The sequence below is a fragment of the Candoia aspera genome, chromosome 7 (genome assembly GCF_035149785.1).
Source record: "Candoia aspera isolate rCanAsp1 chromosome 7, rCanAsp1.hap2, whole genome shotgun sequence".
Classification (NCBI taxonomy): Eukaryota; Metazoa; Chordata; class Lepidosauria; order Squamata; family Boidae; genus Candoia; species Candoia aspera.
The window spans coordinates 20,662,480-20,675,349 of record NC_086159.1 but is presented as its reverse complement, the minus strand read 5'-3'; the positions used below and the strand labels follow the sequence as shown (position 1 = coordinate 20,675,349).

General features: G+C 36.1%; 1 protein-coding gene across 2 annotated transcripts in view; it reads right to left on the bottom strand.

Moving 5' to 3' along the window:
* Positions 1 to 41: 41 nt before the first annotated feature.
* The window catches only part of BRAF (B-Raf proto-oncogene, serine/threonine kinase), a 70,360-nt gene continuing 57,531 nt past the window's right edge, over positions 42 to 12,870 (bottom strand). For both annotated transcript variants that reach the window (XM_063308782.1, XM_063308781.1), the window contains one exon: positions 42 to 10,249. In XM_063308782.1, coding sequence (XP_063164852.1) covers positions 10,227 to 10,249 — 23 coding nt within the window. In that variant the 3' untranslated portion in view covers positions 42 to 10,226. The remainder of the gene's footprint in view (positions 10,250 to 12,870) is intronic.

The following is a 12,870-nucleotide window of genomic DNA, read 5'->3' as shown; positions in this document are numbered from 1 at the left end:
AGCTGTAAATACAACCCTTATTAATGATTTCATGCAAAGCGTTTTCCATGCAGTCAATCTTTATTGTAGCGGTATTCACATCAAATACATATAACTTGTAACCTTTTATATAATACAGAGTTCTTTAAATAACTTTACACAAATAGTTCTTCAATCTTAATTTTCAGCTGTCAATTTTTAAAATTTTATGTCTTCATGCTCTCTAAACCAAACTGGACAATATTTCCCACTGTACAAATTTACATGAGAGAAAAAAGCTCAAAATACATATGAAAGGAATTTACGCTAGAGGATTTATCAGAATAAAACAACTGAAATCTGTATAAGCTTCTACAGTGAACAACTGGAGAAAACGAACGACTGGGTGATAAGAAAACGCTGCAGTGATCAATAAAGCTGAAAACATATTTCCCTGTGAATTAAAAGTAAGTGCAGTCCTCTTAAACATTGTTTTTCAACTGTTATTTTTAAAAAAACTAGCTATGAGTATTGTCTTTTAAAGAGGCCAGACTTAAAATTGCAGACTTGTGTAGGCTGAAACATTTCTGAAAAAAACATCTTGAAGGAATGCGGTATTGAGATAGATATTTTCACTGCACTGATTAAAACATTTCTCCTTTTCAGTAACATGGTAGAATAACCTTGTTTAACATTTTTTGGTTGATCTTTGCAGTCATTTCCATAGGATCTAACTTTGCAGTGTTTATATTGGGCAAATTCTACACAAAGATCCTCTAATCATCACTGTAAAGGTTGTAGGTGAAAGCCTGTGGTAAGAACTTAGCATCTATAACATCTCCATGCTCCTGTACAGACATTTCCCATCTATACAGCAGAGTCCTAATCATGAGTAACTGTTATTTTCTGTGACTGCAAATCCCTGAAGTGATGATTAATACACAGATAGTAACACTTAGTGTATGTGGTAACAAATCATTGGAATGAAATTCTCCAGTGATGCAGCAGAGAGAATATCCAGCTAGTGCATTTTCCCTACCTAACTGAAGAGAAGCAGCATGGTTGAGAAGGGAAAAGTTCAACCTATGTAATCAAACACTTAAGAGATTATAAGTTCTTTTAGGAAAATGGTGTGACAGAAGATAAAGACAAGCCTTTCTGTATTCCAGGCACAATAGAAAACCAGGAAATTGACTGTTTTCAGCTGCTTACAAACTACCTTTTTACCCATCACTGGTCCCTAATAGCCCAAAGAGGTGCTGGTTACAAAAGCAAAGTTCCTCTATTTAGGCTAGGAGGGCTATTGCAGTCCAGTAGTTGGGCATCTAGTGCTCAGTTTCAACTAGTACATAATTCTGTCACAATATAACCTCATATGCTCTATAATGAAATACAGAGCATCACTAGTTAGGAATATAAGCTCAATGTTATGCTCAAGAAAAGGGGTGCTCAGCACATTCTTGACAACCAACAGGCAACATCAGCTATATAGTATAGCAGTTATTTGGGACTATAGGTGCTGTCATACAGAAACTGATTTTATAAAAAAGGTAGAAAGTGAGCATTATGGGTGAACCAAGGAGTTTGGTTGTCATGAATGTATGAACTCTCCCTAAAGTGGGAAGGGAGAGAATGACCCTAAAAATATTGATCACTGCCACTTTAATCACAGAAAACAAAAGGAAAAAACAATCTGGAAGGAATGAGGTGAATTTCTTTTAACCATTCACAGCTTTAAATTTCAAAGTACACTTATTGCACTTAAGTTTTTATTTTTATCTTTTAAATCAAAAGTTAAACTCAGCCTCATACTCTGAATGCAAACAATAGTTCCCACAGTTCCCATTCTTCCCCTATTGGTTCATTTTTCTTCCATTTCAGTGCATGCCTGAATGAACGTTTCCCTGGGAGCTCTTCACCTCTAATGAATGTAGCCACTGACATTCTAGCAGAATCCCAACACACTACAGAAAAAAGTGGACAGCTATAACTAGGCTGAGCATAAACAAACAGAATACAGAATCTGTCAAAACCTAACAATTCAAAACAGTATATATTCACCCATTTAATATTTTTCTAATCCAGAAAGGAAGTAGAAATAATTCTAACAGATTATGCTTCACTCCTTGATATATTTGAACTGGAATATAATAAACATAATTACTCTGGCATTTACAAAATAAATGTCCAGGCAGTTTCAGAATGGTTTCAAATCAATTCCATATGTCAAAATAGGGATTAAAATATGCAATTGCTGCAATTTTATGCTAATTTATCTTGAAGTAGATCTTCAAGAACACATTGGTCTCACTTCCACATTTTAAAAAATGCTTAAGATTATGCCACAGAAGGCTAATCTAAAATATTTTGGCCTGTTGATATTAAGCATTTGTAAATTTTAACATCCCAGTGGATTTAATATCACTTAAATCCTAAAGTAAGGCAATTACCTTCTATCAGAAGGACGGACGGACCAGCTAATAAACTATGTAATCCCTGTCTTCATAGATATAAAGTTGGAACAGGATACCAGTTCACCACATTAGCTCCTGTACTGTTTCTTGGCTATTTATCCACATCTTTTCAAGTTTACTTCCTTTCAAAATAGTAACTGAATCTAGGTCGGGACTTACAGATTTCCCAGTTAAACAAGTTGCCTTGTTGTGGAACAACTGAAGCAAATATTTGATACTTTTCTCACTAAAAGAGTCTTGACAACTTTGTGTTGTATGTTTGCACCTACATGCATGTACACACGCCCCTCTAGCATGGTGGTCTCCAGACTTCCTTTATTTTCAACCAACATGGTAAGAATTATTGTCCAGCATATTTTGGGGGTAGCAAGGAAGACAACTGCATAAAGTATTTTAGCCTTCCTCAAATGTATGTTTAGTGTTGTTTTATAAAATGGTTCTTCAATTTTGTCTACAGTATTATTTTACAAATAAAATGTATTTCCATTTAATCAGTTTATTACTTCAATTAATTGAGGATACGCTGCTGGTTTGGGGAATAAAGACTACATGAGCACAATATATTTAGAACATTCCAGAAAAGACCTACTGTGATGAATGGTGGTCATGGAGGCCCAGTTGCTATTCTTTTTATTGAGATTTAGCCAGGAGATCCTGCTTTGTGCACAATTTCCTGTATTTCTACCCTAGTTTGAAACTGTAGTGTATTGGGAGTCAAAGTAAATTTGCTGTCCAGTCATATAAACATCTCAATATTGTGTTCATTTTTTTTTTTTTTGCTTTTTTAAAGGCACAACCATTTGGCAAACTGCTAAGAAAATTTCCCAAATTAAATGTGAGAGATCCATTATAAAGCAAAATGTATTTACTAACATTTGTGCAAGCACAGACAAGGCTGATACAATATAAAAATAAAGGCAAAATAAATGTTTTGCTGATTGTCTAACTCTGTAAATGAAACTTAGTGAAACTTAATGAAGAAACCAAGAAGAATAATGCACCAAACAGTTTTAGTTATGCCCACAGTTGGAAAGGTGAATCAACCTTCAATAAAATAATTCACAATCTGCTCCACCATCCTGTTCCTTTAGAAAGGCTACTAACCATTTGACAATAATATGTAACTTAATATATAACTTTCAGTTTTATGTATTACTGAAATATACAATGTTTTGATGAGGTTTCCTGCTGAAAATTTGGTGAGATAATGACATTCTAAAGTATAAGAAGCCTACTGGCTTAGTGTACAGTGACTTCGCCGAAAAACTCTGGTGCCTTAATCAGTGATTAAACACGACTTTATATTTAACAGTACAAATTCCTATCCAATGTGGGTGATATGCTTACTAAAGAAATCGAAGTCACAGAATAATTAAATCTCACATGATTGTGTACCCAGCCTACTATAGTTGAAATGGATTATTCAGATTAAATCCAGAATATATTCCCTCAGGATCAACTATACAGCATTCCCTTTGAGTGATATTTTCTCTCTTCCAATGGATCGAAAGTTATTTAGCCACAGAACCATGGACTATTTGCATTACATGTACTGAGCTCATGGTTCAGAATACAATGAGATAGAAGATATGCTTCCATATCTAAACTGTTCCACTTCTCCATAGCAAAGCAAACAAAACGGAAACATCTAATACAAAACAAAAAAAACAACAAAAACATAATGAAGTCTCACAGTGAAAATTGCAGCATAAGACTGGAGAGAAGTTTCTTTCACAAAGACTACCAGTTAGATATTGGAATAGGTAGCTTTCTAGTTTTTTGGTGAAGTGCTGCCAGCATTAATACCTTAACACTGGAAAACCTTTAAAATACAGTAAGGATGGCATTGCAGAAACATTAATTGACAACATATTAATGTAAGTGTTCTCATAGTTAACATAAAGAGGGTGCCAGGGCTATGCTTTTTATCATGCAAATACAAAGGTCAAGTGAAGCCTGTGAATGTTATCGTTCTATCTTTTGTTGCGGAATTTCTCAACTGGATAAGCCTTTGATGGTGGAAGCGCTGCCACTGGTATGGTTAGTCAATGAACACAATTTCAACATAGCATATTAAGAAAAAATAATTTCTGGAATAGGTAGCCCTCTATTCTATTCAGCCACAAGAAGATTTGCATAAAGACACATTCCTGTTATAATAGTCCCTGTTTGTTTCCAAATAAAAGCCACATTTATTTCAAAGTTTTTATTTCAGCTCTCCTCATTCGAAAGACCAGATGATTTCTGTTTCAATGTAATAACATCGCAATGAAATCCTACACATTTCTACTCAGAAATAAGTTTCACTGTTTTCAATTGAACTTGTTCCCAGGTTAAGAGTGTTTAGAATGGCATTTCTAATGGCAAATTCAAGCATAGGATTAAAATGATCTTTCAAATGTTTTAGAATTAAAGGGGATTTATAGCGAATCTCCTGATTAAAGAATAAGATAGAACATTTCACTGGAAATGATTTTACTGTATACAGTATTCACAGGGCTCAGAAAACAAAATCATTGTGCTAGAAAATCAAAATTCCATGCCTGAAGTAGATCTTTCTAGATGGCCAATGATTTTTGTCAGTGTTTAATTTACCAGATCTGCCCTAATTGCTCAAACTGCATTGTTTTTAAATGCAGGATCTGAATCATTCTCATCTTCCCCATTTCATCTTCCCATTCCCATTTCAATGTTGTGTTCAACTAGGTTCAGTTCATTCAGTAGAGGAAAAAAATTGAAAAGAAAAAAAATCAGTGGCTTGCATTATGCTTAGATGAAAAAAATCAAAGCATATCCGTGTTTATAAATTCCTTTGTATGTGGCTTGCAGGCCAGTATCTAGATTAGAGATCTTACCTTGCATTGGAGTAAACCTAGAATTTGGTTGCACTTGTACCATACTGACCAAAACATGCCCCAAATGATCAGTAGTATTCTTATCATTAGCAGAAAATGGTGCATGTGACATGGGTGCAATTAATACTGGTAACTTAGTCTACATCCTTTCTCATTAAATAGTATCATAGATGGTCCAATGTCATGAGGGGGGTGGTCAGTATCTATGGGCCATCTGATGATAACCATGGCATATTAAAGACTGCAACTTGGAATTAAGGAGTAAACTATAGAGAGCATGAATTGACAAATGAAAGAAAAATAGGTATATTGATGTCCCTTAAGAAAAAAGGGAATGATGTAGATCCGAATGGTCTCTGTGATCTCCTGGAGTTGGTGAAGCTGTATGTTTAATTATGAAAGGGCTATTATGTATGAACTGGCATCATCTGGGTTGTTGTGGATGTATATGAAGATCGGAATCTGTAAATTGGTGATAACTGCAGGTTATGTACCAGTGAATACTAAGAACCAAGGATGAGTTTTGAGATCCAGGGGAGGGGTGGGGGAGAAATATACTTTTAGGTAACTTGAATGGAGGGGTGAGAGAATACAAAAATGGGATTAGGCCCTTCAGAGATGTCATAATAAATCAAAATAATGATTGGTGAATATCTACTTAGAAAAATGTCTGTTTTGAATATGTGATTTAAACGAAAGTCTATTCATACTTTTCCCCAAGATTTTATACATCTAGCAGGGTCACCTAAGGTGCGAAGGTCATCCCAGATGCCCAGCTAAAACAAGCAGTTATCTATTCCAGGGAGCAGCAATATAGGAAGATACTAGAAATAGATGATTACTTTAGTGAAAACAAATACATAATTTCCTGCCATGTAGGAAAAGAAAATCTAAAGCTGTAAAGACAGAATTACAGTGGGAACAGGGAATGTAAGAAGCACAAACATGAGAAAGCTCAACACAGAGAGCTAACTACACATTGAAATCCTAGGCATCAGTGAATTAAAATGGACAGGAATTGGATTCTTTCAGTCAGAAGATCATACTGTTTACCATTCAGGGCATGAAAAACAAAGAAGGAAAGGTGTTATTTTCATAAAAAGGAGAAAGCAAAGACAATACTTGGTTATAATGCAGTCAATGGCTGAATAATATCAATTAGTCTTCACAGACAGCCCTTTAATAATATGGTTATTAAATGAAGAAGCCATTACTGAGTTTTATGGTCAAGTTCAATCTGAAATCAAGAAAATATGCAAGCAAGATCTGCTGCTTGCGGTTGGAAGCTGGAATGCCAAAGTTGGCAATAGTGAGGAAAACTATAGAAAACTGACCTAGAAAACTGAAATGAAACAGGAGAACAACTTAGCAGTTTCTGCCAGTCCAATGATTATTCAAATTTTTTTCTTCAAATTACAAAAACCTTTCCTATGTTTCGTTGTTCTCTGTCTGACATCATCAGAGAACAACGAAATCAAACTGACTATATAACTGGTATAAGGAGGTGAATTAGCTCAGCAAAGACATGGCCAGGGGCTGACTGTGGAACAAATCACAAACTGCTCCAAGTCAAGCTAAAGTGGAAGAATAAAGCCAACCAGTTTTTGGAAAAATGATTTTGAGCATGTACCTATCATTTTCAAGGAGAACATCAGGAATTGCTTTGAAGTCCTGAACCTTACTGATGTAGATCTGGAGGAACTGTGGAATGAAATCAAAGACGTTATTGAATGTGAAAAGAAACAGAAAAACAAAGAGAAAAAAAGGCAATGTCAAACCTAATGGTGAAATTTGCCAGAAGAAGAGAAGCCAAAGCCAAGAAAGACAAAAATCTCAAGAAACTTAACAAAGAATTTCAGAGAGCTGTTTAAAAAGGCAAGGAGTATTATCACAACATCTGTAAAGACAATGAAGATGGAAACAAAATAAGGAAAGTTTTCCAAAGGATCTCTGAAATCAGGAGGAAATTCTAACCTCAATTTGGTATGCTTAAAGGACATCAGAGGACAGATAGTAACTGATTTAGAGAAGATCAACAAAGATGGAAGGAATATAGAAGGATTCTGTACAGTAGAGATGTACAGATGTTCAAGGGTGAAAGGGCATTGGTAAATGGTCATCCTAAATTTATTCTTTTGGAGCAATCATATGGTCAGTATAGTTAGAATTTTCATGAACTGCTTTTATCCACTGACCCAATGCTGCACAGTGTGATGAAGCAACTGGAATTACTACATTTTTTCCAGATTTTTTTAATGGCATGTAAGCAAAACAGATATTTTTATTCATGTCAGTAATTAATACTTAACCCCCACAAATCATAAGTCATAAACTATTGGGCAGCTTTCCTTGGGAAAGGCAGAGTATCTAAGGAGGAGGAAAGAATCCTGAAGGAATGTTGGCTTCACCCACTACCAACAGGCAGGATATGGGTGGACTGAATATTTCTTGGCAGAGTATCCACACTGGTCTACATTGGGAGTTATGGAGCTAACTGTTCTCTTGTTGCCCAGCATGCTATGCATCACCTTGAGTTGTACAAAACAAAGGTGGGATATAACTCTAATAATAAATAAAAAATACTACTGTGATCTGAGAAGAACTGACTTCAAAGAGTTACTACTTTATCATGTTTTCTCTGTATGATTTTAAGTGGTCAGCAAAGAATTCTTGTATTTCTCCTCACTTCAAAACGCAATTTACATGCTTCAACATACTGCATATAATATAATACTCACCTCTAGGACAGATTACTGATGTGGGTGGTGGTGGTGAGGGCAGTGAAACTGGTAAGATTTGAAAGGAGAATCTGTATTCTGAAAAGTTAAAATCACTGCACACCACCATTAAAGTTCTGCTTTACATTTTTAACATACCTTACACACTCTTTGTGTGATGACACAAGTCGCTTTAATCTCATTGTTCTGAATAAATTCTTTGGAAGTTTCTCCAAGCAGCACGGTCACTGAAGTGAAAAGGAGTCACCCAAGAACACATCTATAACTTCCTGTGTCTTTTCACTTCAGTGATGCTTATGCAGAAATGCACCCCCCCACCACCACCACTAGTGCCAAGCAATTTCACTTGCTATCCTGTTAGTGTCTGAATACACAGTATTTTGATTATCCCTCTTGCTCCCATGTCTGTAAGTACCTTGGTTCAATGAAAAAAAAAATCAATTACATTAAATAGTTCCTTTGCCATGAAGGTAATATCATTTTTTTTAAATCAAGTTTTACAAACAAACCTTTGCTAGAAAAATCCTATTTCCCTTGGCTTTTCTAGTAACCTAACAAGTATTGGGGAATCAGCATGTGAACTCTGAATTTTGACTTTTTCACCAGATAATCCAGTTTCATCTACTAGAAACTACTAGCACAGGGGTTGTAATTTCAGCCTCATGCCTATCAGTATTGGGCAGGATACACTAATAAAGCTTCCGTTCTTACGGATTCCCTTCCAGTGGCAAACAATTGCCCTTTCCCAAAAAAGAAAATCACCACAGCAGAGAATTCTGCTACCTTCATAATTCATATAGCTTCATAATTCTACTAGAGGTAACCTAACATCTGATTTTTGTTTTATTTTATCTTGACTGGATATTAATAAGTACTGGGAACCGTTTTGCAAATTAGATTTAAGGGCAAGGCATAAAGAGAAAAGCAAAATGCAATCACCAAGAATATGAAGTAAGGGCAAGAAAAGGAGTTGCATGGGAAAAGGCAAGGATAGGCAAGGTGAGAAGTAGTGTTGATCCAGCAAGTACCATTTCTATAGAAAACAACAAAAGAAACAGCAAATTGCCACTGAAGCCAATTTGCTGCATTTTCTCTCTCTCATGCATACAACGTTCATTCACAGTTTGCTGAGTTAATGTGATTAAAAGTTCTATTTTTTTTTTTTTAAAGTACCAAAGCACATTTTTTGGAATGTCTAATTTTTGGGAAGGTTGTGGCTGGGTTTCATTTTTAAAATGTATTCAATTCAACCTGAGAATGTCTGCTTATGAAACGTTAGGTACCTGACATTATCTTGTACCTTTTAAAATAGGTACACTTGTTATTCATAGTCTGTATTAAGACTTTCTGGGCATCCCCAAAAAGTTCAACACACAAAACACAGATTCAAATTAGCAATACAAAATGAAAAGAAGCCAGGCATGTTGAGCTTTGCTACAGTTTTGTAAAAACATTTGTTGCTGGACCGACAAAAAAAGGGCTCCTAACCCTTTCCAAAAGCGTACAAAAAAGGAAAAGATGGGGAAAAGGATGGCTCTGAATAGGAGGTAAAAGCAATTCTGGAAAGTGCAGAATCTCTTTTCAAATGACTCTCACTTACCCTTCTGACCAAAGTTTTGTTTCGTGCAATCAAAAGATCAGATACTAAAGTCCAATTGAAAAGGAAACACTGCACTTATCTCGTTGATCAGTAAGCACACCAGGAAGGAAAACACACGCAAAATAAAATCAAATCAGAGGATGATTGTTTTGATTAGCTCTGTCTCATCAGATGTTCAGCCTCTGATGAATCGTTGTTAGAGGGAGAAAGCCGGCCAGCAGATCATCCCAAGCCTATGATGCAGAAGGAGTTCCAACCTCATCATGCCACAGCACCAGAAAGTCAAAGCGCAGGCCCTCCCTCTCTCCTGGGAATGATGCCAACGGTACAGGCAGCCACTAGAGATCTTCAAATGCACATGACTTTTGTTGGAGGTGAACACAGAGGCAGCGGAAAGCACTTGTCCCAAACAAGAGCTTTTCCCTTCCACCAAATGTTGGACTGGGAGCTCCCTTCTGATCTGATCTAAGTGTACAGATCTATGGTTTTTCTAAACCGCAGTGTTTAGAGCAGCAGAAGAGAGTCTGCATATTCTAAAAAGAAACTGTAGGAACACAAGACTTTAAAAGTAAGAGTGGATTTGCTGCCAATGATGCTGTGGCTACTTGAACGCTGCAAATTCGCCTGTAGAGGGAGGATAAGAACCGAGTTTTAAAAGTTAGGTTTAATTCATCAGCAAGTCAGAAACTTTATCCAGTATAAAATTGATGCTGTATACCGGACATCTTGTTAGGGGGAAATGCAACTGTTAATAGTTAAATGTACAAAAGGATCTTTGGGGCATATGGAATAAAAGCATATTCAAACAGAATCTTTTTAAAAAATCAGTAAAATAAACCTGGCCCATTTTGCAGGTTATTAGGAGCCTGCAAAAGAGGTTCTAATCAGTTTGCAAGCAGAAAATGTTTTCATATACATTTCTAAGATCCCTACTCACGTGTTTTTAGCTTATAAAGTTAGGAGATCTAACATAATGCTAGCTGAAGCCTAAAAGACTCAATGTCAAATAATAAAAAGAAGGTGAATAGTAGGAGCTCTCTAAACTCCCAACATTTCAGTCAGTAATTTAGAAGGCAGAAAGTGGATGGAATGTCCCTTCATCTGTATTTATGCAAACTTAGAAAGTGCACCTTTTAATAGCCTGACTCCAGAATGGCAGCTACCTATTGGCATAAATGCCAATGGTTTACAATGTTACTATTCCATTAATCATACAAAAGAAGGCAAGAATGCTTTACATATACACTCTACTTTTTTAGTTTATTACACAGTTCCCTACTGCAATTTATCTTGACAGCTTCTGTTTTTTTTGCATTAATAAGGAGCAAATAACATGCTTTGAGGCCAATTTAAAAACAGTTATGTTCTCCTACCCATTTCCAATGTATTTTTTTTTCAGTCATCTTCAGTCCATGTATACAGGCTTATGGTTAAAAATTAATTTATATTAACAATTTTGTCCCTGTTGCTCTTCTATTCTATTAGTTGAATAGTATTCTATTCTACTAACTGTTCAGAATGGTGATAGGCAATTGTAAAGACAGGATTGCAGAACAAAAAACTTAATATTTTGTCTAGTCATATAAGCATGGCATGCAGTGTGTCCAGCTCCTCCTCTGCAAAGCATAAGGAGGGCCATCTTAAGTCATATTAAAAGCCATCCTGGTTTCAGATTCAAGAATAGAGTGTTAGAAAGTTTAATTTAATGGTTGTTAATAGATAACCAGACCACTGTATTCTGACATTTCCTGAACTACACAAAAAGTAGTTTCTTGGAAACTCCTCTGATTATCTAACAACAAACTTCCATGGTGCCCTACAGTAAGAACAAGATAACCGAACACTACCAAAGCCTTTGTATATGCTGGTCACAAAAACTGCAACACTTCATGAGACATTTCTTAGGTGATACAAGGCAATGAAGGGCAACAAAGATTTAATATCTATACTGTAAAATGGAACGAAGAAGGAATACAGAGGCATTGTACAGCTGAGTCACTGTTGCGTGATTAGAAGCAACCAAAAAGAATATGACTTTGGTAGCCCACACCTGGCACTCCTCCAATTATAAATCGTGTACCTGCACAGTGTTGAATACCTCATGCTACTATTAACTCCCAACAGCTTCTGATAAACATATCAAGTTTCTTTCTTCTCCATCTTTGCTTAGTAGCAACTGTGCTTAACTGTTGTTTGAACCATCACTGCTCAAATTTGACAGAGTATAGAAGTTTGCAACTGCTAGGAGAGTTGAGTGCCACTTTAATTCTCTTTATAAATTAAGTTGGCCCAATAAGGAAGAAACATGCTAGTGCATGCCACCTGTAATCCCAATCAGGTAGTGATGTGTGTGAGCTTTTCTCTGGCTATAGAGCTTTTCTAACCTTAAGTAAATTTTTACTACTTACCTCAAACCAACTACATACAAAATATAAGAAAGGGGCATCAAGCCAGCAGATGTCTGCCTTTGGCTGGCTCCAAGCCTAGGTGGCCATTTGATATGTCACAGGTGGGCTGCCTTCTATGGAAGAATCTCCCTCCTCTTAGCAAGCATACCAAAGATCAATGCTATTTCACTTGCATGAGGTTATGCTACCTATCTCCCAGTTTCTGGGAGCAATGCCTACCTTACCCAAACCCCAGATTTGTTGGGACTGCAACTCTCAGAAATCCTAGCCAGCATGATCATAGCTATACTATGTAGGAAGATTAAATGCTTCTACCAGACAGAAAAAATAAGGGAGTTCATAAGAGATACGGGAAGGTTCCTACTTCTTTGTGATGAACAGTAAAATATAGCAAATACCAATCCACTCGTTACCAGCAGCCTTTCTCAGTTTTGATGTCTCCAAGATTTATGCCGGAGGTCTGGAGGAGCATTAAATTGGGAATGGCTGATTTAGGCAAAAAGTTCAATGCGAAAATAACAGAGGTTATTATTTATTAACCAAGGACAATGTAACAATGGCAGTATTAGAATTTACCTGCTGAAGATAGATATTCCAGCAGAAAATATCAAGTTAAAAAAAAAGTGGGGAAGAGAGAGAAATGGAAAAATTCTGTCCAGGAATCACTGACTTACAATTTGCTTTACTGGAGATCTGAGCCTAACTGGAAAATTCCATACAAAAGCATAAAACATTTTCTCCACAGAAAGGAGATTTCAGAAGAAACATTAGCCTACAAAAATTTGAGCAACAGCAGCAAAGCCATTGACTTTTGAGAGAGAACTGGTGGTAAAACTT